The 27,122-nt window shown below is 40.4% G+C and overlaps 2 protein-coding genes across 3 annotated transcripts; one reads left to right on the top strand and one right to left on the bottom strand.

Moving 5' to 3' along the window:
* Window positions 1–1,102: 1,102 nt before the first annotated feature.
* Window positions 1,103–23,971, top strand: LOC139668538 (granulocyte-macrophage colony-stimulating factor receptor subunit alpha-like). 2 transcript variants are annotated; one of them, XM_071548145.1, is made up of 12 exons: window positions 1,103–1,249; window positions 8,800–8,917; window positions 9,090–9,226; window positions 10,215–10,335; window positions 11,616–11,745; window positions 11,834–12,006; window positions 12,900–13,039; window positions 15,082–15,108; window positions 15,990–16,119; window positions 16,705–16,798; window positions 17,386–17,467; window positions 23,808–23,971. In XM_071548145.1, exons 2-12 carry the CDS (start codon window positions 8,830–8,832, stop codon window positions 23,919–23,921), a joined length of 1,236 nt encoding a protein of 411 aa, XP_071404246.1. In that variant the 5' UTR covers window positions 1,103–1,249; window positions 8,800–8,829; the 3' UTR covers window positions 23,922–23,971. The 2 variants fall into 2 exon arrangements, with proteins under 2 accessions (XP_071404246.1, XP_071404251.1); XM_071548150.1 differs by lacking the exon at window positions 23,808–23,971 and adding an exon at window positions 20,173–20,781.
* On the bottom strand, window positions 22,903–26,622 carry SLC25A6 (solute carrier family 25 member 6). The gene is made up of 4 exons (XM_071548162.1): window positions 26,455–26,622; window positions 24,888–25,374; window positions 24,008–24,148; window positions 22,903–23,540 (listed from the first exon to the last, which is right to left on the bottom strand). The coding sequence occupies exons 1-4, from the start codon at window positions 26,563–26,565 to the stop codon at window positions 23,383–23,385; spliced, it is 897 nt and encodes a 298-aa protein (XP_071404263.1). The 5' UTR covers window positions 26,566–26,622; the 3' UTR covers window positions 22,903–23,382.
* Window positions 26,623–27,122: the final 500 nt, after the last annotated feature.

Genomic DNA, 27,122 nt, shown 5'->3' on the forward strand with positions numbered 1-27,122 from the left:
AAGACATTTAAAATTTGAAGTCTGTGAAGTAGTTTGCTATTAGTCATCTGAACACATACACTAGCAAAAAAAAAAAAATACTTTACAGTTTTGGTTCAATGATAGCAAGGTTAAGAATAGTTCTTCCTCTAGCAGACTAAGGACCCTGTCTCACTCCTAAAAAGCCTAGGGAATTCTTCACCTTCTTGTTATTGTGTCTGAGTTGGGAGTGAAAGGTAGGGGTTAACTCAAGTCACTTTTGCATCTGAGAGCTTCTGAGAACAGCAAGAAGTAAAAATAATCTACTACATGAAGGTTACATAACTGGATATCAGATACCATGTAAAACAAATGGGGAAGTGGCTAACTCTCAAAATAACCCAGAGCCACATCTAAAGCTGCTGGAAGTTTAAGCAAACAATGTGGCTTAGACTCTCATGTTTATGTGACTATAAAGTCTTCTGCAACCTTGCCACTACATTATTCAGTAAATGCTTTGGATATATTCTTTTAATTTCTGCAGTCACACACTTTTGCACTTAACTCATGATATTGTAGCCTAAGATGAACCAAACAAAACAAACCCATAATTGGGCAGTGAGAAAGTTCAGCAATTTGGATGTGGCATTTTCCTTGCCATTTCTTTGCCTACAAATATGCAAGAGAGAACTTGGCTGTTTGTATATACATACTAAGGATTGATCTTCCTCAAAGGAGAACCCAGGCTGCTGCAGGGGCCATAATCAGCATACATACACAGTAAAGTCCTGACACAAATAAGTGACCAGGTTATAAGCACTTTAAACACAGATTAGTCACACAACACTGATGTTATTTCCAGAAGATATTATTTATGAAAACACATTTATTTGTAGGACTAGAATTTCTCTGAACTTATTAATATATTATGATTCTAATGAGCACTTATGTATTTTTGTATAATGACTTAACATATTGTGACTATCAATGCTTAGTTTATCTGACACAGCAGGAAGGAAGTTTGTTGCATGATCAGTCTATGTGAAATTGTTAACATCTGCAAATCAGGAAATTTAAGGAAGCTCAAAAGCAGTAAGGGAAATGACAAACTGAGTTGCTTTCTAACTTGCAGCAATTTCTACTCACTACTGCCATATATTAGAAAAGATTTAACTGGCAGAGCAAAACACTTACTGATTCCTGCATGTGACTACAACTCCACGTTTAAGTGTCCTTGTTTCTGTGAACCAAAATCAAACAGGCTAAATGAGAAGAGTTTTTCCAAGAGGAGGTATGTCTCTCTATGTTGTGTATTGATTTTCTTCTGTGTCACAGAAGATTTCATGCAAATATTTGCCAAAGATTAAGTTAAGTACAATCATATTAGCACAAATACAAAATCTGGATTAGCTTCCTTCCTGCTTAAAAAAGTCTTGGGAAAATTTTGGGGATGTTTTAGCCTATTTGATTAGAATTAGAAATGTGTATATATGAAATTTCTAAGGATTTCCTCAAGATTCAAAGAAGACTATGAAATGTCTGTGGTGTCTGTTGCACTATTTGACATTTTTTATCCAAAATCTATTTTTCAATAATTGAAAGAAATGCTATTTTCTGTACCCTTTCTGTATATTAATCTAAGTAGAAATATGTGGATTTCTATTTCCTGGGAAAAAAACCTAAAAGTAAATTGCAGAACCTTGGGACGGCTGAGGATGGAAGATATATCTAGAGATTGTCCTATCCCAGTCCTTGCTCAGAGCAGGTTCAGCTACAGCAGGTTGCTCAGCCAGTATCTGAACCAGAAAACTTTTTCAAGTGGTTGACCACCCTCACAGTATAAAGTACTTTCTTGTGTTTAAATCAAATTTCCATTATTTAAGTTTTTACCCATTGCTTCTTGTCCAGTCACTTGACACCACTGAGCAGAGTCTGGCTCCACCTTCCTCATTCTCCATAGCTGGGTATTTGTACATATGGATAACATATCCTTGACCTTTCATCTCTCCAGGCTGAACAGTCCCAGATTTTTCAGCATCTTACCCTATGTCAGAGCCCTTAATCATCTTTGTGACTCTTTGCTGGACTCTCTTCAGTAGCTCTGCATCTGTATTCTTCTACTGGGAATCCCAGAACAAGACCAGGTACTCCAGGAACGTCTCCATTGACCTGCTGGCAACACACTGCCTTGTGCAGCCTAGGGTGCTTTTGGTCTTCTGTTCTGCAATGGCACATTTTTGGCTCATGGTCAGCTTGTGCTGTCTTTACAGCAGGTTGTCCTCAGGCTCTACTGGTGCTGGGGGTTGTTCCGCCCCAAGTGCAGGACTCAGCACTTTTTTCTGCTGAATTTTATGAGATTCTTGTCATCCCATTTCATCAGCTTGTTCAGGTTCCTCTGAAGCAAAATAATGGTATATTACCCACTTCTCCCAGTTTTGTATCATCTGCAAACTGAACTAGTCATATTTAGGTAGTAATTTGATAGTAATATCTCATGGCTTGGTGTCCATCATAAGGTTTTTATTCCTATTTCCATGCCTCCTGGTAGGCTTAGCAAGTTTATGGTATTCTCTGTATGTTTGCAATGTGTAAGTATCAGTTTATCTTCACATCACCTTATGAGTAAAATTCAAAGTTTTAATTCTGGAAGTGTGTAATGGGCAGTAGTAATTTTCCCAGAGCAAATCAATCAAATTTGTCCCTGGTCTCAGGTGACATTTTCCAGTAACATTCTCTACTTACAGCCTAAGAGCAAAGACAATAAACTGTACAACCTAAGAGAGTAAAAATTGATAATGCTTAAATCAGTATTTAGTGGATGCTTTCTGTAAAAACTACTATAACTATGTGACTGTGTTTTCCTTCTGACACATTGATTAGGTGGACAGATTAGGTTTAGGGCAAACTTCTCTCTTGAAGAGAGCTAGGGAGTGAGCTGAGAGTTAAGGAGTGTGGAAACTAGATGCTTGAGTCTTCTCTAAGGCTCTTCTTACATGCTTGTAAGGCTGGCCAGGGGAGAAAAAGGAAAGAAGCAAAGCAGAAAAAAAGTGTACAGTTTGGGGGGTGTGCTGGTTTGAAGGTGAACCAGCAGGGGAAATGAACTCACCACGAGAGAGATTATAAGTCAGAGCTAAAATTTAATAATAATATTACAATAACAACACTGACACACAAGGGAAATTGCTTTCAACTCACAATACCCCAGCAGTATAACCCAGTGTCCTGGGGCACAAACCCAATGGGGTTTGTTTGCCCTTGTGCTGAGACCCCTGTGGTTCCCCCAAGTCCAGAGCAAAAGGAAAAGAAAAAACCTGTTGGTGCAGGCGAGGGCTGTGGTCTGGGCGAGAGCGGGGATCTCCTCCTGTCAAGGTCCTGCTGCTGCTCTGGATCCGACGAGAAGTTCCCGAGGTCTTCTTACCCACCACTTATGTACCCTCAGGGAGCACTCAGTCCCTCCCCCTGGGCGGGGACTCACACAATGGGTGATTAACTCTGGGAGCCAGGGGGTGTTGAACTGTTGATGGCCCATTAGCAGCTCTGCCCCCCTCAGGCTGGGTGTGAAGGTGATAATGACTCCCTGGGCAGCTGCTGCTAATGGCCCATTGACCTTGGGGAATGAATAGAGGGGGTAGAATACACAGCTTTGATCACCCCCACACAGGGTTAACTGGTCCCTCCTGCTGAACTAGGACAGGGGGTTTCATCCAAATGGAATCTATTTTACCTACTATTTTAATGAAATATGAGGAAATTCTGCTTACACAAGTGTGTATGTTTCTTCTGATCTGATCCTCCAAGTAACACGCACAGTTTGAAAATAGTATGTGTTCCATCCATCACCTTAAATACTGAGTTCTGTTCAGAGAAGAGAGAGTTTTACCACACCAGTTTGCAGAAGACCAGTCTGGAAAAGAGAGTGGATGACCTGGAAGTAAAAAGTTGCTACACATATAGTGCTAGAGACACCAGCTTGTCCATTGTGCAGAAGGTATGGATTGATTAGGTAAAAGACTTAGGGCTCACAAAAACTCCTATATCTCTTATCCTGTCTGCAGGCAGAGAAAAGGCAGAGGACCTGGCTATGTGTTGGTGCGTTCAGCTGGAGCAATAGAAAGAACAGAGGCACAACCCAACACTAATCCTTTCTGGTGTGATTTGTTTGAAAAGGATGTCAAATGTGAAATACAAATCTTTTGGGAAGCAAATCTTTTAATGCTGTGGTCAATGAAAATGATCATTTCTTATGAGAAAAGTGAACACTTACAGGCCCTGCTATTCCCACTGCAAGTCCAGTGAAATGTGCAGAGCATGGAGACAATTGTGCCAGCAAACACTACTCTAAGCAGACAGGGCTGCAGATGATTCCAGTGGCAGTGCCTTAGATGAGGGTTTCCATGAGAAAGCTTGAAAAGTACTCACAGTATGGGGCTGTTATCCTGTCTAGGAGAGAGGGAGACTTCGAAAGCAGAGTCATGAGAGTAGAGAGAGGAAGACAACAAAAAGAATGAAATGAAGAAAATAAAGGAAAGGTGAGCAGACAGCTGACAGAAAATAAGAAAACTTTAAAAAGAACGTTAAGATGATGAAAGGAAGGAGAAAAGGCTGAGTGACTGAACAGGTGGGGCAAAATGGAGAAAAATATGTTTAAGGGACAGACCAGAAGGGCAACAGGTTTTGAGTTTCCCATGGGCATTAGTGGGGAGGTCCTCTATACTGTTTGTACTTAAGATTCTTCAGTATCACTTCCCAGCAGCCATGGCCACATCCTTACTGTATGTTAATTTACGCAAAAGATAAGTAGAGAAGAATCAGGCTACAGTCATTGCTATCTCTGTTGCAACCCCAACATGATGTCCTGGCCTGGTTTGAATCCTGGAGACCATAACGGACATGTCCTATCAAGCCAATTTCCAGAAAATATTCAAGACTCCAGGACAAGTTCGTTGGAGTGTCTGGATGGGGTGTTGCTTTCACCCCAAGTGGAAGTTGTCTGAAATCATGACTCTGAAATTACCATAAAAATCAATATGTGAGAGCAAACTAGTAGAGAAATAATGTTTCTTTTTTTCCTTAATTTATAAGAATTTACCTCACAGTCTTAGAATTATCCTTAGTAATAACTGTAATCTTGAAAATTGCTACTAGGAAGTTTCACTACTAGGCAATGCTAGAACAAACAAACAAAAATTAAGCAGAGTTGCTTCTTCATGAAGGAAAAAGAAAACAACAGAAAAAAATTGCTGACAATGGAGAAATCTCCAATAAAGTTTTAACCTTCTCTAAAAAAGAAAATAGTACATAAGATGAGAAATGATTGATAAGAGCTGATGCCAGTATTTGACTAGCTTTGCTCAGACCTACATACCACACGAATGAATGTGGAGGTATTCACACTTCCTCAGTAAATTAAACTATCTACAGTGAATCTGATTTCTGGGTTTCCGATACAAGCGAAAATTTGAAGTAGACTTTTCTGGGTGGATGCAAATCTTTAAGAACAGTGGGAGTAACATAGTTTGAAAAGTGGAGAGCCATTTGTGATAGCAAACAGGAAAAAATACTGTGATGCTTTCACCTAGGCTGGCTACCAGCTGCCCACTAAACTAGTGTCTCACTCCCCCTCCTCTTTATTCTCTACTTCCCATCAGGAGACAATATCCAGCTACTTCCTTGGATGAAGGGCCTCAGTAAAAAGAGCAGTTGCTTTGGAAGACAAATGCCTGAATAATAAATGCCTTCTCCCACCTTGATCCTTCTATCTCCCAGTTTTTATTACTGAGCACAATGCCACATAATATGGAATATCCTCTTGGGCAGTTGGGATCAGCTGTCCTGGCCATGTTCCCTCCCAATCTCTTGCCCACCCCCATCCTACTGGCCTTTGCAGAGTGCATGGGATGGGGTTGGAGAGACAACCCTGATGCTTTGCCAGCACTGCTCAGCAACAGCTGAAACACTGGTGTGTTATCAACACCATTCCAGTTACTAACACAAAGCACAGCACTGTATGGGCTGCTCTGGGGAAAGTTAACTCCAGCCCAGCAAGAACCAAGTGTTTCTTAAGCTGGATAAGGGCAACGGATGAAAGCACAGCCATGAGCTACCTTGTTGAACCAGGCAGACGTGTCAATCCTCTCCTATGCTCACACAGCCTGGAAGGGGAGGTGTAGCTTCCTTTCTCATGGTCTATACTCTGCGTCACCAGAGAAAATAATCACACAGATAAGGAAATAAAAAAGTAGCCAAAAGAAACCTGACCAGATATAAGGTTTTGTTGCTGCTTAAAGTGATGCCTTTATCACAAACTCTTCCACATCAAAGAAATTCATCAGAGGAAAACAGAAACAGAAATACATAACATAATAGGAAGATACTGAAAAGGTTAATAAAACTTCTATATAGCAATAGTCAAAGTCACTGCTTTAAAACAAGCAGGGAGAAATTATTTATGTGTACAAGAAACAGTTAATGGAATTCAACCAGATGTTCACTGACTACAACTGGAGCTTAAACAACTTACGCTTTTGTAAATACTTACTTGTAGATACTTTTACATGTCTTAACATCAGAGTTCATCTCAGACAGGCTATTTGTAGGTATGCCAATATATCTGTTTCATTAACAAGACATAAAGGAGGCAAGTTAAGATAGAAAAGAAACACTGAAAAATATGCTGTCTTTGCAGCATTCCTCATTGAAAAGGATCATTGGCATATACTATCTCTTTTCAGGAAACTGGACTGAAAAACACAAAAACAGAAGTAGGCTCTAGAAAATGCAGACAACTTACATTAAGAAAGTTGTAGGTCTAGAAGAACAGAGATACCAAGAGTGAAGATATGCCCAGTTTGCAGTTATGTAAATCTTTGACCAAATGAACATGACAACTTGATAGTCACATTTTCTAAAATAGTTTTAGGTAGGTTCAGCATTTTTATTAAGCCTCCCAAGCAGATTGTATAGCCCAAGTTCAATTGTAGATCACTGTAGTTATATTAAAATAAAGTTATTATGGACATAATTCTATGAGCTAACATCATTTTTTGATTACAACGCAGACATTCTCAAAGTTTAATAATGTCCACAGTGAGATTCAACAATTCCTGGAAAAAAATTAATAACAAAGAAAGTGTAAGCTTTCCAGGAAAAGAGGTAGAAAATGAGAGACAACCTATAGAAATGAATAATTCATTCAGATTTGTCAGGAACTGACTGAAGCATCAAGTTTATTATAAATGCTGCTATTTGGGATATTCAGGATACTGGAAAAGCAGCTGAAACCAGGGCAATCCAGTGCCAAATTGCCTTTATAAAGACCCATCAGAATCCAGCTCCTAAGGTACTTGTTTGAATGAAAAGCTGTTCCTAGCTCATCTGTGATCAGAAAAGAAAAGAAATAAAAGTGATAGAAGAAGATACTGAAGTTGATAAATAACATATTCAAAACCGATGTGATGTTCAGAGAGAGCTTTGATCTTTGCCTCCAGAAAAAGAATGAGCAGTGATTCGGGGCACTGGTCAAAACTTTAAGGGTTATTAAGGCCTTACTATAGGAAATTTTGAAAACAGCCCCATAGGCAGAAAAAGATCAGCATTTAATTTTTGATAAAACCTGGCAGAAATTGAGACCTTTTTTCCCTGCTTTGCTTGAACAGGTCAGATCTCATGGATGTTTTCCATGCACTCCTAAGACACACTGGCAGAAGCAGGTGCAGGTGTGGGCTCTGAATATGTCTAGTGCTGATGCTGGCTTTAGCAGAGCACTCATAGAGAAGTGAGTCATCCATACCCTGTCACAACCAAAAGCCTAACCATCTACTTCCCAAAAAGTGTCTGCAACAAATGCTTGAAAGCCAGTCTAAACGCTCACTTTGCAGCAGAAACTGGAGCACTGAGTAAGAAAATCTGCAGTGATGTGAAAGCAAGAAAACCTGACTTTCTGATGGAATGGTCGGGACAGCGATGTGAAAAAAACAATAATTCTAAGTCATAGTCTCTGCACTGAATACAGTGAATGTATGTATCATCGTGAGAGTCTGTGGCCTTTCCATCTAAAACCACTGTGCTGCTACAGGCAATACTGAGCCTATTCAGTTCTTTCAAAGAAGAGGTGCCTGCCAGACATCCTGAAGCACACACATCTGTTTGGCTTTTCTAAAGAATATTTCCTAGGGGTGAATTAGACATCATCTTTGACTCTTCCCATTTAAAAAACAAAACAAACAAACAAACAAAAAAAAAAAGGTTTGCAGAATCTAAAGTATATTTTACCATCATTTTTCTCATTTCTTTTCTTCTTTCTTTCTTTTCTTCTTTCTTTCTTTCTTTCTTTCTTTCTTTCTTTCTTTCTTTCTTTCTTTCTTTCTTTCTTTCTTTCTTTCTTTCTTTCTTTCTTTCTTTCTTTCTTTCTCTTCCTTTCTTCCTTTCTTTCTTCCTTCCTTTCTTTCTTTCTTTCTTTCTTTCTTTCTTTCTTTCTTTCTTTCTTTCTTTCTTTCTTTCTTTCTTTCTTTCTTTCTTTCTTTCTTTCTTTCTTTTTCTTTCTTTCTTTCTTTCTTTCTTTCTTTCTTTCTTTCTTTCTTTCTTTCTTTCTTTCTTTCTTTCTTTCTTTCTTTCTTTCTTTCTTTCTTTCTTTCTTTCTTTCTTTCTTTTTCTTTTCTTTTTTCCCTTTCTTTTATCTTTTTTCTTTTCTTTTTTTCTTGTCTTTGTACTTCCCTTTCCTTTTCTTTCCTTTTCATTTTCTTTTCCTTTCCTTTTCTTTTCTCTTGCCTTGCCTCTTTTTTCTTTTTTTTTTTTAGTTTCTTATTTTTTCTTGTTTTTTTTCTTTCCTTTTTTTTTCTGAAGGTTTCATTATATGTTTCCAGAGAAGAAAATATGTTTGATATTCTTCGACTCATTTGCGTGACTGGGTGGTGTATGATGCTCTTTCATCCCTTGCATGCTGACATCCAGTGTATGGACTGTAAGTATGTTTTTGCAAATATATACCTGAGAAACAAGGTTTAATTCTTCATTCATCAGAAATATTTACAATTAAACTGGCAATTATCACCTTAAGCCTGACAGATACTATCCTTTGCATTCAACAACAGCAGTAGCCTATCCTTACAGAACTTATGCTGTAACATTTTCAGCAGAAGCACAAGAATCACCTATTACAAATCTGAATATGGACTGGAGAAAAATGGAACTGTCCTGGGAGAGCAGCCAGAATTTCTCTATGTACAAATGTACCATCATGAACTGGGATATGGAAGACATGGAGAAAGAGGTAAACTTGCTATTCATTGGAATAAATAATTGCACATTTTCTTTATCTTATATCAATTTCACTTACTTTGAAAAAATTGGATCAGTTGCAGATAATATCTGAGGATTGATTGTTTGCAGTCTACTGCTTGATATGCCAGGGGCTGTAGAAAGCCATCAACAATGCCAGGGTACATTTCCTGCAAGAGGAGCATCTCATGCATATGACAGAACTGAAGTTCTAGCACCACAGTGGAAAGGAAGCAATAGCCTGAACTGTACCTACATTGAATTATGAGTAGGGATCTAGCTGCTGAAAAAGGGGCTGTGGGACTAAATGAGACTTCTAGTGAATTTATAGAGACAGCGTGAGAGACCCTTCAGAACTGTACACACAATGCCATTGATTTTCATTATCTCAAGTTCTTCACTTGCTTCCCAGTAAACTGGGTCAGATCTGTAGGTTATGTTATAAACCTGCATTTCCCAAGGAGAAAAAAAAAGAAGGTTGACAGAAAGAGAGACAGCTTCATTAGCCTAGCAAAGCAGATGCCTTGTCTAGAAATACATATTAGAAAATACATCACATCTTTATTGAAGATTCTAAATGTAATGTCATGGACACCTTTTTGACCACTGCACAGGTCAGACAAGGACTGCTTAATCCTTTGAATAAATTTCTTTGTGGCTCTCTTACTCATTAACCATCTTCTGTTATGCCACTGGGGTGCTATTAGACTTCTACAATGGTTGTACACTAGTGTAGCATCCACTTCTGAGCTGCAAAACTTTTTGTGTAGTTATGTTTTTGATCCCTCAGTTCCATTCTACTTCACCCTAGAATGCTAAAGGAGTTAGTTCTTGAGCCTAAAATATACATCATATACATGGAATTGAGTTTCTGAGTTGCACTTCCACAGCCAGCATCACCTAACACCAAAAGAGGAAAAGCAGAGAAACTAAACATCAACATGTTTTTTGGTTTTGGTTTTGTTTTTTTTTTTTTTTAGGTGAATAGTCCACTATGCAGGTTCCCAGTGGAACTATACATGCCTCTGCACAAAGGGGTATCCTTTACCATTGAAGTGCCAAACACAAACATCTCAAAAAAATGCAGCTTTCTCCCTCGAGGTAATGTCTCGCTAAGGTTTTCTCCATTTGCAATCTTTTAAAGATAAACACTGCTTTAGAAAAAAGTTCCTTACACAGTAGGTAACTGCTGTCTTTTCTATTAAATTATATACTTTTTTGCAGATCTGTTAAAAATTTGCTTTGTAATGAATATCTCAACAATTCTTCAAGAGATGCAGTACTACAACCATATCCATAGCTTCATGATTCTCTTTCATACTAAGGCAAATAAATTACAGTGGTTTAAGTGGGGATTTGTTTTGGCTGGTGCAAATTAAGATGCTAGTGCTCATCTGTTTATTAAATGCTTTCCTTCTGGATTGTTGGTGTGTTTGCTTTAAGCCGTTTTCCCCTTCCTTCTCAGCTCAGAGTTCTCCACTAAAATTCCCCAGGCAACAGTGCTCCCTGATCCTGGGACTAACCAGGGTATTTCACACGTGACAGAGGTGATGCGATTAGCAGCTTGCTATGCCTGAGCAGAGAAAATACTTCCTGCTCGTCTCTTCCTGTAGACATGGGAGAGAAAACACTTATGGTGACCCTCAAAATACAAGCCAGGACACACTTGTTGCTATTGGTGTTCCTCCCTAGTTGGACTCACCTTCCAAGCCTTCAGGTTCCCCAGAGGATTTCCCCGTGCTTTCACAAGGGTGCTCTGGATAATGGCCACTGGAGGGGGTTGGAGTCAGCAGCAGAGGAAGCCTCCACCCTTTCGCTGAATCTGGGGCATACCACAGAAAAAAGCAGAAAACTGGTTGAAGGAGACGAGAGAAGGAGACTGAGCATACCCGCACAGCCTGGCCACGAGGGAGCTTCCAAAGTTTCCATTTCAATGCTCCAGAAAAGGAGGAGAACAACTCATTGTCTGTCACCCACGTGAGGGTGGAAAGATCTAACGAGGATGTTGCTTGATTGGAGAACAGGAAAACCTCCAAACTTGCTTTCAAAAGTCTCAGCCTTTTTACTCCTCTGCGTAAACACTTCAGGAGTGGATTCCTGGGCAGTATTTGCAAAAGGAGAATTATATCTCTCTGTGGCAGCACAGGTGGTGCTAACAGGCAGTGTTGCCTTCCCTTACGTGCATGAGTGCTTTACTTACAAGTTTCACAGGGAAGATGCAGTTAAAATGAAGTGAGAGTACAGCTTTCACTTGTCATTCCTAAGCCAAGCAATAACCAACAGGACTTGCAGGTGTCTAACACACACCTAAATATGTGCCATGACCCTCCAGCTTGGAGGACTCACAGGATTTTTCCTCATACTGGTATTCCTCTCTGCAGGCATGAACGGCTCAGCCATTGAAAACTTCTCCTGTGTGATTTATAACATTTTCCTCATGAACTGCACTTGGCAGGCAGGAAGGGATGCTCCAGCAGATACACAGTATTTTCTTTACTGGCAGAACTCAAGGTAAGTAGGTCTGCTTGAGTCAGGGAAGTCTGAATACTCATTTAACTCAGACTGTCCATGTTTAATTAAAATACCTTGCTTTATACAGAGATGATGAAGAGATGGAATGTGAGCTTTACATTAAAGATGAAAATGGTAGAAACATGGGATGTAGATTCCAAAATGTGAGGATAATTGGAAATGCTTACTTCCTGGTGAATGGGTCTAGTAAAGACTCCCTCATCCAGTTCTATGATGAGTACATTGATCTGTACAAAATTGGTAAGTAATTGAATATTTTTATTTTATTACTATTCTATAAAATAAGGAAGTAGTGAATTTTTCTCTGAAAAGAAGATTGAAACAAAGTCTGTAGGCCATTGTAGGATCCTGCACTGCAGGACAGACTTTGCTTCCAACAGGTGACAGAATATAGTTCCAAAAATTTACTAAAACGAGCAAAGGCAGATGCAAACTGAAAGAACTGCTCAGAGAAGTGGTATGAACATATCCATGAATTCCAGATAATGAAACACAATGGTTAGACTTTCAAGGCCACCATTCTGATGGGCTTATTTTGCTATCCCTTAATCCCACACCTCCTTGACAGCCACAAGAGCTACACGTTCTAAAACCAGAGTGAGGGTTCAACTTGCAAATTAAGGCTGCATTAGATAAATATGTGAGTACATCTGTGCAAGCTAGGTGTTTAAGCTCCAATAGAGATCTGGGGTGGGATTCAGCTGCCTAAAAACATGCCCCTAGTGCCATTTGAGACACTCAGATACTTGAGCCATTCACTAGGCATCGATCCAGATGTGGCCTGAGACCTATGAGATACCAGGGTCCTCCTGAGTGTTCTATGTGGTCTGAAATGCACAGCATGAGAGTGATTCCTGCCTGTACCTGATGCAGACTGTGAAGCTCAGACCTATCTAGGCAAGCACATCTGCTCCATGGTGTGCAAAGAGCCTTGTAGATATACAGCATTCACTAACTGTAGTGGTTAGACACTTAGATCACACCGAGTCTATAGGCACTCAAATTCCAATGCCTTGCAAGGTCTTCCACATCAAAAATACTACATGCCTGACCTTCACGTGTTTTGCTATGCAGGTATGAGTTGTTGCTGCCTACTGACCATGCTTACATCAATTATTTCTTTTTTTCCACAGAAATATTCACTGCTCCATTAAACGTCACTGCCCATTGTACTAGAGATTCAGCAGATTGCATAATTACATGGCATCCACCACTTACAAGTCATATGATACCCACCAAATGTTTTGAGTATGAAATTAACATACAAAATAAGGTAAAAAAAGTGTCTAAGTTTGTCTGTGCGACTGTACCTACACACATGTATCTATCAAGTGCAAACTTCTGATTCCTTTATTTATTAACTTGTCTCTTGTAAATTGTGCTGTCCCCCTGCTCCAGCTCTGCTGCTCTCACATCCCATCTCTCATGCTCTTATTTCAGACTCCTCAGAGATGCAAAGTAGAAAAGCAAGGGAGAGCAGGGAAATGTTATGAGGGATCTCTGTCTAAATACTGTGAGAATACCTGTGATGCTTTCCTGCATAAGCACATCTCACAGCTGGTGACTACATGACCTGCAACAAGGGCACTGGCTTGGTGGCAGCCTCCAGCCTGGGCCTGGACATGAGCTCCTCATGCTCACCCTGCTTCACAGAATCATAAAGGCTGGAAAAGACCTTCAAGATCATCAGTCAATCACTAACACAGCACCATCATAATCACCCCTACACCATATTTCCAAGTGCCATATCCATATGCCTTTTGAACACTTCCAGGGATGGTGACTCAACCTCTTCTCTGGGTAGCCTGTTCCAATGCCTGACCACACTGTCAGTGAAGAATTTTCTTCCTAGTATCTAATCTAATCCTCCCCGATGCAACTTGAGGCCGTTTCTTCTCCTCCTAATGCTTGTTACCAGGGAGAAGAGATCATCCCCCACCCTGCCACAAGTAGCTGTAGAGGGAGATAAGGCTTCCTCTGGCCTTCCTTTTCTGCAGGCTGAGGTACGTTTGGTTTCAACCAAGTATGACAGAGTAGAGAGGCTGAGGTGCCAAATCTTTCTAGACAAATCTCAGTGACTAAAGACCTGATTTTAACATGTCTAAGGACTAAAGACCAAGAAATTTATTTGAGCTTAGGAGTTTGACAAGGAAGCAAGGAACAGCAATCTTCCTCCCCGTCCCTGGGATACCTGTTTTATCATTACTTGATTTCCACAATTTCTACATTTAGGTGTGAAACTGATCTCACAGACTGAGACATCTTAATGCAGGTGTCTGCAAAGGAGCACAAGAAACTGCACCAAGAAACAGTGCACTAAGAAACAGTGCACATGTAGGGCTCTGTGCTGCAGAGGGGCTCATTCCCCTTTAGGTGCTAGAGGTACTGAAGGTACCATGGGTACCTACGTGGAGATGGCAGATAAAACTCACATGTTTCAGGAGGGGGCCAATAGAGGTAAGACAGCTAAAATAGCACTAAACTAAAGTTTAAGTAATTTGTTTACACCTTGCCCATTTCTAGCACTGGCTGCTGACTTCCATCACATCCTAAGCTGAAAGAGCTCAGCTGACAATGAATGATGGGGAAATAGTAGTCTAGTTTATAATGCAAGACTCACAGTGGGTGTGTTTTCTGTAATGAGACATTCCTTCCAGTTACACCTTTCTGACTTTTCCATAATGTTAGCTATCCTCCTAATATTACATGTGATAGTTGTTTCAGTGTTTTCTGGGATCATTGCTAAAAATCACTGCTGTTGAATCTGTTCACTCATTTGTGAACCTATCCTTTAAAAAAAAAACAAAAAACAAACAAAAAAAACCAACAAAAACCAAAAACCAACAAAACAGCAGGTTCTTTGGTCCAGGTCAATGTTTGATTCCAATTAATTAAATTCTGGAAGGAGGGTAAATTTGCTGTTCACATATTTTTTCTGCTGCATGTTATCAAACTCTTACGAAATCACAGCTTCCGGATTTGCTGTGTTTGTAGGATGATGTGATTGCTTGCATAATTTGGATATACTTCTGCTGGATGCGAATGAACAGTGTAAATATGCCCTTAGTAGCAAATACAGCTTCTCATATCTACTGATAAATAATTCATGTTTTCTTCCTTTTCTAAAAGGAAATGTAAGAAGCCAAAACTCTGAATAAAGTGCTGTTATTCTGGGGCATTACTGGAGAAGAATATTCAGCTTTTCAGTTTAAAATTACTTATGCTCTTTAAAGGCCAGAAAATAAGAACCAGAGAGAAATATTTGATTATTCGATAAGAAAATAATAAAAATTGTGATTTGTCTTTGTTTTGCAGGACGGGCTCAAAGAAGAGAAACATGTTGTAAGTATTCTTGTCACGTATAAATTTGTGGATTTGCCCACTTAAGCATATAAACACCATTACAGAAAATACACTTACTTCTAGAACTATAGGTTTGGTATCAATGTAGCAATGAGAATTCAGAAAAATATGTTCCTGTGGTATCTTTATGTGTAAACTTAATACATCCCTTTGAGATGGGATAGGCAGAATGGAGTATGCATTCCACAAAACTTCACACATTCCATTTATTGCACAAATAGATTTTGCTCAAGACAGATGCGACAGTTTCCTTGCTAAAAATTTGAAATGTACTCTTTCTCACTGGTGGAAAAATACCACTGTATCTCAGGACAGCTAGACAAAGGGAGTACAACAATCTTCAAAACTTGTGAAAGTTAATACATACTGTCAATCTTTGCCTGACAAATGAGTGGTCCTCTGAGCCTTGGAAAGGAATGAGATTCCAGACTTTGTATAAAGTACCATGAGGCCAGATAATATATATCTGTTATTGTATTGTCTCAAAAACAGGTCTGCTCAGCAAAGACAGACACCACCCAGGGAATATTTGCATGTTTAATCACTATGAAGGTTGCGAGGGGAGTTTACAGAGAACTTCTCTAGCTTCTGCTTTGTGTCTCTCTGATTTTTTTTGAGATCCATAAAGAAGAACAGGAGGAAAAAGCATAATAAAATCAATGAAATACAAAATAAATTCAAAAATCTAACCTTCAAAAAACAGAAAGTTTTTGTGGCAGGATAAACATTTAACTAATACACACCTAAAAAAAATTATACTAATTATTTTTTTCTAGAAACTAGATCATGAAATTAAACTTGAAATTTTGTTAATATTTTGTTAAAAAGAGGTGAAATGCACAGTCTGATTACTTTCTTAGGTACGGAATGACAGATATGAATTTCAAAATTACAATGAGAAAAAAAGATACATTCTGAAAATCAGAGCACGTGGAACGACATGTCTCATAAGCTCAAACTGGGGGGAATGGAGTGAACCCATTGAGTTTGGTAAGACTGTGAAATATCTTTTTTTTCAGTATTAATGTGTTTGTTTCCCTTTCTCTGTCACAGGCAAAAGAAATTGATAAAATCTTAATTCTGTGCAGGAAACTGGGTGGAAATTATTAATGTGGAAGAGAAGCTCCAGTACTGTGGCAGCAGAGCCTTTGGTTATCTGGGATTGTGAAGGCAGCAGTTACTCAGATGCCAGGGCTACAGAAAGACTAAGATAGACCCACTCTTGTCTTTGGTCTGAATCAATGAGGCTGCCTCTCAGTTCTTTAAGTTTTTACCATGAATATCATCCTGTTCCTTCTGCTTCTTTCTTTTCACCCTTTCCACTAATTTTGCTGTTATTTGTTCAGTAACTCTATTTATTTTTCTCCTTTTCTAGAATTATATCTCTAAATTTTAAATATTTGAAATGGTTTAAAATAAACCAAGTCTACCTGAAAATTTTACAAATTCTATAAGAAAATCAAGTTGAAGTCCTTTTGAGTAGTTAAAAACTAATTGTGAAATTTGCATTCATTACTGACAGTCTCATAGGCAGATTTTTGATATGCTAAGGTATTTCTCTTTTGGATGTTTCAGGTCAAGGGAAAGATTACCTTGGTTTTGTGATATTATTTCTGATAGCACTTGGAACAATCTCAGTGACACTGTTCCTGTATTGCTTTTTCAAAAGGTACACCAACTTTTTACTGTGGACACTTTGATAAAGTATTATCCATTCTCCAATCTCCTACTTTCCTACCTGTAAACTTAAATAATCTGATTATCAATGTCAATATCAATGTCAATTATCAATAGCATTGTTGTAGATGGCCCTTTGGCATGCAAAATCACTACTGGTGAAAAAGGGGGAAAGGATGCTAAAGTTGCTAAGTGGATCCTGGACTCTACCAGATCCTACAAAAGCTTTTGTATTCTTGCTTTTAAGCATTTAACCTTCAGGTTGCTTTGAAGCCATTGACTGCACAGAGTACCAAATAAAAAGGAATGTGGACAAATTAATGAATTTTTATTTTGATAAAACTTCTCAGTGGTTAAAGAAGGTTATGTCATGTGATTTATTCAGTCATTGATTTAATAAAGTATTTGCTGTGACTGTCATCACAAAATATATTTTAGTTACCCAAGTGTTAACCACCCCACTCAAAATATTCTTCCCACTTAATTAGCAGAGCAATAGCTATTCAGTCTTTAAAGAATGTCCTTTAGTTATAACACAAAATATTTAAATTTCTCCACAATCTCATTTTCTACCCAAAGGTGTTGCAATTTCAAGAGCATACTTCCTCCTATACCACAACCAAGAGTCAAATTTAATGCATTAACCGATGAAGATATCCAGGTATGTGTTTTTTTCAATTCAGTCAAATTTGTAACTGTAATTCACAATAGGCCAAAGTCTAGAACTGAGATGTAAAGATAAGTGTTACATTTGGTCCAATAATGCCCAATTTCTGTCATGCAAGGTACGCTGTCCTGAAACCTGAACTGCTTGATGCCAGTCCTGAGACAATTGATTATCTTGTAGGTATTTGCAGCCATATTTTAAGACCAGAGTTTTCACTATTACTGAGACCTATAATTTCTGAGTGTACCAGCTTTGAAAGGTTGATGTTCATACTTTGAAAATAACCTAAGTAAGAATACTTTCTTCTTTAGTATTTTCAAACATCAATGATCATAATATAATGTGATATATATTTTATAAGCCTGACCTATCCCCATGTAATAATCCTTTCACATTGAATAAGGGCTGGAAAGACTCAACAGGCTAACCAGCCTTCCTCTTGCATCAGCATAGGATTAGCTGTTTCACTGCTTTGTGCAAATTATATTTGACCATCCCTAGGCAGCCTCTTCTATATGTTTAACTATCCTTATTTTTAAAAAGCCTTTTAATAGCCTGTTTTACTGAACTTAAAATTTGCTACTTTTACAGTATCTTACACACCTGCACACTGTCAACAGCAAGTAACTCTTCCTGTCCTTCTACACTTCGTGACAACCAGGCTTCAAACCACTCATACTTCTCAAATCTGTCCATTTAACCAGTGCTTTGTATGGTGACTGCAGAGTGAGGGAATGCTTTGTATCAGCTGGCTAATACAAAGACATAGTTGAAGTCAATAAATCAGGCTAGTCATTTATTGCCTACAATGATTCAGTGGCAACACCATGCTTTCCAATGAAGCTTTCAAAAGTGAAACAGAAATATTTCTCAATTGTTTACAAAGAATCCTCAAAGCTCGGACCACTAAAACTCTTTAATACTGGTAACTACATACCAGCACATTGTCCTAATTTATTTGTCTTTGGTCCTACCACCTTTGCTTTTCATAGAAAGAAGGTAGGAATGTAACATGGATAGGTTTCCTCATACACCTTAAGTCATAAATACCTGATATTTCACTTCATACCAGGCTGCCAGAGCTACAGCTACAGAGCAGCAGCAGTCTGCAATACATCATATTAAGTAATTGCTAGTAAGTAACAAGCAGTGTTTCAAATATTCCATACTCCCTGGATTGCTTGTTTTTCCTACTCTCCAGGGGCTTCCAAATTCCTATGCGTATACTACCAGACTTACTCAAAACACTCCATTATAGCCCAGAGGCCTTTGTGGATGTGGTTTGCAAATGGTGGCACAGGCATTTCCACGCAGGCAGCAACTTAACAGCAGTTGCCAGAGTACAGTTGAAGCTCTCAGGTTGCCTGATACCCGCCTAAAGGCACTATGAAGATGTCATACAATTCTGACATCTCTTTGCCCACTCTGATCTAGTATTAAAATCTATTTTACCTCTCCTCTCCAAACTCAAGATATCTTTTTAACACTGATTGAATGCTGCACTTCTTCAAAGCAGGTAATAAAGTACAAAAATGGTTATTTTCAGATCTCTGCTGAACATCAGAACACTCTCTCCCTGACATTTAGTGCTAATGGATTTATGGGTTATTTTGAAACTTGTAACATGCTAATCACACGGTTTTTAAGCTTGCATTTCTTCTTTTTGCGCCTACTTATTCAATGACCTTTTGCATTGTCTCATTTTTATTCCTGTTTCACTATACTTTTCCCTGGATCATGGGAAAATCTTGATTTATAAAATCCCAACTTTTCTGCACTGAGTTTGCACTTGCATTCTTAAAATGCTTGTATTAAAGAACTGCCAATTTTCTTATTTGTTGTAAGATCATACCAACCACAGTGCACCAGATACCTTGCATTCCTCTAATCGATTTTATTTTACATGTCTTTCTGCCGAAGCCTGATGACATTTTAGTCACCCTCCCCAGATACTTTCTTCACCCTCCCTCAGAAGTCTAACAGTTACTTAGTTTTCCTCTCTTCCTAAATAAAATGCATTCTAGGAACTTGAAAGGCACACTCTTTGTGCACTTTCCTCAGAGAGTAGCGAAGTAGCACAAAACACCACGACCATGAAGCCCTGCAGTGCTCTACCAATCCATCAGATTTCCTAGAAAAAAAATCCCCACCAAAAGATCCTGGTTTGATCTCACATACCATCAGCTTGCATTTTCCTTTTTAACTTTTCTTTTCCACTAGTACTATCTTCTCCTACCGTCTGTTAAATCATACTTATCTACCTTCAATACTTTAAGCTCCAAGTGCTGTATCAGTACTGTGATCTTATGTAGCAACATCAACTCTCCTAGAATACAAGTTAACCAATGTAAGAGTAGCAACCAAAGTATTTTCTCTACAAGTCTAGCTAATACCTGCATATGGAAAATGCAGGCAATACTCACTGAATAAATTCCTTCTATTGTCTCAGTTAAGGCTGTCCAACATTTGAATCAAATACTATTCTTTTTCCTTCTGCTGACAAACAGCTAATATTAACTGTACATATTAACAACAATTCTTAACTGTCTTTAAAACCATTTTGTCCTGCTTTGCAAGCATCATTTAAGTACTAAAAGAGCAAGATGAGCTGCCTTTGGTACTCGTGTATCTAATGTTCTCTGATTACTGACATTGACTATGTAGCTTACTGCATGTTACAAGATTTTCTCTTTCTTTAGACAGAAAATGTGTATCTACCATCGAAAAGCCATACCGAGGAAATAGTTTTAGTTGAGGAAATGACACAGCTTTCCAAAAAGAACACACACTGATTCCCCAGCACAAAAAAAACCCCATGAATCCTGTGGACAAGTACTGCAAACCAGCCTATAAAAGAAACTAATCACTTATAAAACTGTTAGCCCCTAAAATCCACTTCAAAGTGGAACAGGTTAAAAAAGTGGGGAAAAACCTGCAAAATTCGTTCTTTTCCCTTTGTTTAAAACCACAATGTCTAGCACATACACTTTTCTGCAAGCACCTACTTTCAAGACATGCTTAAACCTTCCTGGGATGTTCTTCACCATGTGAGACAAGGCCTCTTCTCCAGAAGACACTTATTTCCTGTCTTCATTGCTACAAAGCTTCTTTCCTCCAACAATCATTTCCTGCCAGATGACGCCACAGTAATTTTACAGTACTTTTTATATGTGTGGTTATTTTCTAAAGCAGAAACTAGCTATTCAAAATGTGTTTACAATTCCCCTTTAGTCTTTCAGCCAACCATATAATACTGTATATCCAATAAACCTTATGCAAGACAAAAATGGGAAATAAAATTACACTTGTCGAATATAACTACTAATACTTGTCTGCCAGTCAGTCATATCACGAGCCTAGTACTGCCACTGCAAATACAGACCTCTGCAACACTGTGATCCTCTGCAGTATTAGTAGGTACTTAAATAACACAGGCAGAATTTAAAGCCTTTAAAAACTTCTAGTCTTAACAGTTGTGAGAATTGAAAAAAAGAAATCTGTAATGAAGATTTAATAGCTGGATGTTAGGTGTAAAATTACTTCGCACAAGTGCATTTTAGTTATTCCCTTCAAAGGGTGAAAATTATGTTTCCAATACTTTTAAAAATACAGGCTTTAGATGCCAGTAATTTATGTTACAAATTCTATTTTCCTGTTAGTGTTTTTCAAAATGAATACATTGCACAGTGTTTCAGTAAGGCAAAAAACCACTTTTTTAAAAAGTCTCTTTTATTGTTTGCCTCAGGTCCCTAAACTTCACTGCACATTGGAAATTGCTGCTGCATTACTAAGGGAAGTCATACATTAAAAAACTCAAACCAAAACCGCACAAATTAGTACATGCTGAAGGCACAGCACAGGGAAATTGCAGTTCCACTTAAAAACACACCTGGCACTTGCATTTTTGTTTTCCTATTTCTTCTGGTTAAAACTTGAGGGTTCTGGAGGAGAGTTGAGGTGAAAAAGTCCTGTCTCCTTTTAGGGGCTGCGCAAGTAAATGCCATGTTTGGTTCCTCTCACAAAACTTGGATCACCAAGAACTCAGTCAGGCAACATGAAGTATCCCATAATTAGCTACCCTTTCAAGCCACTAATATAGAAAATAAACCTAAGTGGTGTGTTTCTGTAGACAAAAGGTCTTCCCCTGCCCCCACAATCAATATAATTACAAGTGAAACAGCAAGTTGATCAGCAAGGTCAACAAGAAATTGCCTGCCTGCACCACAGGGAGCTGCCATTACCAAACAGAATGAAAAACCCACTTGGAGCAGGTACATGTTTGCCATTAGCCTGTGTACAAAGGAGTTGTGTAATGTCCTTACATTCATACAAATATTGAAAGCAGCACTTGTGCAATAGTGAAAGGGGAAAAGTAAAATACATTTGAGAGGAAGGTAATAACCAGCCAAAGCCAAGTAGTTAATTTAAATACTTCATCTTGAATAGCAACCTCAGAAGGCACAAAAAGAACTCAAGACAGCTCAGTCAGCCTTCAATGACTCATAGAATTGCAGGCTTTTTCCTTTCTCGTAACATAGGAAGAGTTCTTAAAACACAAAGACTAACACCTTGGTTTCCTTTACTGGTCCCCCTACTGTGTCTTTGCAGATAAAGTAAAAATGATTATATACAGATGAAGAACAGCACATAGGTATTACATTATCTTAAATTGCAGTATGAGAAATTATGAAAAAGTATGAGTCTGGTTTTGGTCTTCTGACCATCCCAAGACATCAACCAGTTAATAATACTGAAGGCTGACCTACCTTGATCTATTATTTTACAGCTACATAGAAGCACATACATTCCCTCCCACATACCCCATCAATTTCACCTCTTAGAATGAACTTCATTTCGGATTTAATTCAACCTTCCACAGAGGTACTGACCACTGCTACAGTTGAGGCCAAACAGTATCCTGAATGTCACAATCAACATTTTCAAACAGCAACAATACAATACATAGGTCAATCAGAAGTTGAAGGCATTTACTGGGTTCCTGGGTTTTTGCATGAATGCCATGTTGCTTTCCAATGCTGATTTACAAAAAAAGAATTTTATTTTAATCTGTTTTGCCAAGGGCAAGAGCGCTGTTTCTTGACAGTCCATGGGACTCTGGGATTTTCTAGCACAACTGAATCCCCCCCATTTTAAATTATGAGAAGTTGCAGATCAGTTTCTCAAAATCATGCAAAAAGCCACTTGCAGCAGCCCATTGTACACTACTGGGCACAAAGAATGGGAGTGGTCTGTTAGTACAATCCATGCTTCCCCATCCCTACCCCTTTAGTTCTCACATTCAATTTTGTTTTAAAAGCTTAATTCTGTTACAGAGTGCAGAATAAATGTATCAGAGGAACCATTATCTAAAACAAGTTTTCAAACAAAAAAGACTTTCCCAAAGTTTTATGTAATAATTTCAACACAGAGAGAGTAAGTATGTTTATTGTTTTACAGCAAAATGCCCCAATTTAAGAACAAAATTTCTAGATGTTCAGCTGTGCAAATGGTACATAGTGCTTCAGTACAAGTGGAAAAGAACATGATTTATTAGCAAATGCTTTCAAATACAATTTTATGGTCCTAGAAGATAGGACTTAAAACTGGGGACTGATCCACAGGCAAACAATTTTTTTGTCTAAATTGGACCTTGCCACTTTGGACCCAGAACCAACTGCACTCATTCCTCATTGCTGAAAAGAAAAATCAGCACACTGAATTGCCAGATTCAGTGTCTTCATGCATGTTAGAGATGGATCAGTCCTCTATGTCAGTTTCTAGCCCCATCTACATGTATCATCTGGCTCCGATAAATAAGACTCACAGGAATTTTTTGAAGGTCAATGGTCCATAATGGTAGTTATTCTACATGATCTGCTCAACTTGATTTCCAATTCTACTTAGGCTGTTTAAATGACTTTTTTGAATTCATCATACAGCACAAGCACAAAAGCACCCCCCATGCCTCTGAGAACATTGGACCATGCACCCTTGAAGAACGCCTTTCCTCCCTCATCCCTTGCAATCTTCCGCCAGCAGTCAATTGTTCCAGAGTACATGATATCAGCTGCAGAAAAAGAGCAAAGAGTTATTCTTAATTCTACTCTTATAATTTTATCTCAGATGTTCTTAACAATTGTCCTGTTTCATCTAACTACATTGCAACATCCCAAACTACATTTTAATACTATTACACAATTGTTAGCACTGCCAATAGCAACGCTTCCTATCTGCTTGCCTAGTTAATATAAGCTGTCACAAAATAAAAATATTAAGTTTTCTTTTTGGCTATTATACCATCCCCTAATTACTTTCATTTAATTTGTCAACACAGGCAGTCCATTTGCCTATTTCATATTTGAGAAAGCGAAATCCTCAGCATAATTCATGGCAAACACCTGAAGTTGAACCTTACTGCATTCCCTCATTTCATCTAAGTGTAATATAACAAATCAGAGCTATGGATGGCTATTAGTAAAAAAGAACTCCATCTCGTTAATGCTCCTTGAACATCTACATAGATTTACAGCCCACCTCCTTTGCGTCCTGACTGCATCATCATTCTACGCCGCACTGTGTCAAAAGGATAGGACACCACACCGGCCACAGCAGTCACTGTCTGGGCAATCATCCAACTGATAACAATGTGAGTATTTCTGGGATCTGGGAGCATGCCTGCAATAAAAGAAGAAAGTAATTAGCTCTTCATCTTACACATCCTCCTCTGGTTCACTCACTGCATGACAGCTACTTTACTTGATGAACTAATATGAAACTAGATGCTATAATTATGAAATATTGTAGAGCCATACTTGAAAATTGCAACAAAATACTTCATAACTTTTAAACATACTGAAGCATTAAATGAAAAACATCTAAAGAAATTCAGAAAATTTTCTTCTCAGAGATCAAAGGAGTTTAACACTTAAGCACAAGTTTCTTTTAGACTGGCATGAGGAAGAGTCCTGACTATTCATTACTTCTGAAAAGAAATGTCACTAAATTAAGTAACTTCTCTGTGAATTCCATTACAAGCAAGCATCAATGGCCTACATGCCCAAATGCCAAGCTGAACAAGTGCTTTGCAAAAGCATTGCTCAATCCCATTCTGTAAAACACTCCTGAACTGGCCCAATATAACTACAGTAATGCACTGAACAAAAACGAACTTATTCTAATCGTGTGCTACCAACGTACTCTGCTAACATTGGGAGCAACTCCTCACAAAACCAATAACCGAAAATAGGCTGCTGCCATCAACACATGCCCAAGTTTTGCCTTTAACACTGCAGTGTCACTGATGCTGGCACTGATATCCCCTTCTACCTTCACACAGTTATTACAGAGTGTAACATCCAAGAACAGACAACACAATTGTGAAAACCAGTTTATGAGATCCCCTCTGAAATATTACCTTTTGCTGTGTCATAGATCCCGAAGTAGGCAGCTCTATAGATGATGATGCCTTGGACAGAGACATTGAACCCTTGGTACAAGCCTCGCACACCATCAGACTTGGTAATTTTGACTAGACAGTCCCCGAGACCAGAGAATTCTCTGTCTGCACCAGCTTTTCCAACATCAGCAGCTAAACGGGTTCTTGCAAAATCCAAGGGGTAGACAAAGCAGAGGGAAGTGGCTCCAGCTGCACCACCAGATGCCAGGTTACCAGCAAAATATCTCCAGAACTGGGTGTGCTTGTCTACACCTCCCAAGAACACCTGCTTATACTTATCCTTGAAGGCAAAGTTGAGAGCTTGAGTCGGGAAGTATCTGATGACATTAGCTAAGTTTCCTCGCCAGAAAGACAGCACCCCTTGTTCCTTTGGAATACGCACTACACAATCGATGATACCCTTGTACTGCTTATCAGCAGCAATCTGTTTACTTGCGTGTTGCACCTGCAAATAAAAATACATATATTGACCACTGGCCTAGGCAACACCTGAGCTTAAGCCTGCATCTACTATAAAAAAAAAAGACTGTTAATTCTGAATGGCTTAGGATGGTACTGTTATTAAAGTAAAGGCCTGAAATTGCTTTTCAGCTTCCTCAGAGATCAGGACTTGCCAAAATAGGCACAGCCAAACAACTACCTGACAGAAGGCTGTAGCCAGGTGGGGCAACAGGACAAACAGATATAGTCTTAAGCTGTGCCAGGGGAGCTTTAGGGTGAATATTAGTAGGAATTTTTTCACAGAAAGAGTGTTTAGACATTGGAACGGACTTCCCGGGGAAGTGGTGGAGTCACCATCCCTAGAGGTGCGTATGAAAATACTGAACGTGGCACTTAGTGCCATGGCCTAGTGGACATGGTAGTGTATGTCAGGCTCAATGATTTCAGAGGTCTTTGCTAACCCAATCGAATCTGTGATTCTGTGAGGAACAAGGGCAAGCATAAGATAAATTCGTCAAGACCAGGCCTACCTAGAGGCGAGAGCCCTTACTGATAAAGGCGTGCTTGGGGAGCTGAGGGAGCTGCGATGGGCCGAGAGGGCTGCCAGCCAGCGAGACAGTGGCAGGGCCCGGGGCCGAGCGGGAGCGGCGGGGCCAGGCCGGGCCGAAGGTCACCCGAGTCACCTTGGGCGCCTCCGGGTCACGCCAGGCCTCACGCGCCGGCCCCGCCCCGCCCGTCCACCAATGAGCTACGCGGGTGCGCGTCACGTGAGGGCCGCCAAGATGGCGGTGGGGGCGGCCGCCCTCCCCTCCCCGCCGTGCCCTCGCAGCGGGGGCGGCAGGAAGTGACACCACTGCCGACCGCCCCCGGCCCGGCCCGGCCCTCCCGCCCTGCCGAGCCCCGCACGGCGAAACCGGCGTCGCTTCCCCGCGGCCGCCCACGTGTCCTTCCCGCCAGCCGCCGCCCCGCCTTTGTCCCGCTGCGGCCGCGGCCCCCGCCTGCCCGCCCAGCCCCGTGTCCCCGCCCGGCCCGGCGCCCGCGGGGGACGGTAACGGGCTCCGACCGCTCTCCCCACTCCGCTGACCTGGAGCAAGAGCTTGACCCGCTCGATGGGCGCCACCGCGGTCTTGCTGATGGCGGCGGCAACGCCGCCCGCGAGGAAGTCCTTGAGGAAGGAGATGGCCTGGTCCGCCATGTTCGCGCCGCGCGGAGCCGCCGGGACTCAGAGCCGCTCCAGCAGAAAGGGCGGGCGCCTCGCGCGCATGGGCTTAATGCCGGCCCGGGCCCGCCCCGCCCCGCGCGGTGCCATTGGCCACCCAGGCCCAGGGGCGGAGCTACAGCCCCGCCCCGCCCCAGCCCCATCTCCCGCCCCGCCCGGCGCCGCCGCCACACCGCCCAGTGTCGCAGCGCCGCGTCACCCCGCAAGGCGGGAGGAGTCCCCGTCCCCCGCCCCGGCCCGGCCCGGCGGGGCAGCGCCGGCGTGACCCCGCTGCTCACACCCCGCTGCTCACACCCCGCTGCCCACACGGTTTTCCTCACAACTGTCGCTCCCCACGTTCGCGTGGTCCCGCTGTCGGTAGTGCCCGCACCAGCCCGCGCAGCCCAGCGGGTCCCATCCGCTGTGTTGCCCCGCAGAAGGCCGGGGCAGAAGGCTCTGAAGGGGGATCTGAACGGGCAGGATCGATGAGCCGCGACCAACAGTGTGAGAGGTTCAATAAGACCGAGTACCGGGTCCTACACTTCGGTCACAAC

Source organism: Pithys albifrons, chromosome 1 (assembly GCF_047495875.1).
Source record: "Pithys albifrons albifrons isolate INPA30051 chromosome 1, PitAlb_v1, whole genome shotgun sequence".
NCBI lineage: Eukaryota > Metazoa > Chordata > Aves > Passeriformes > Thamnophilidae > Pithys > Pithys albifrons.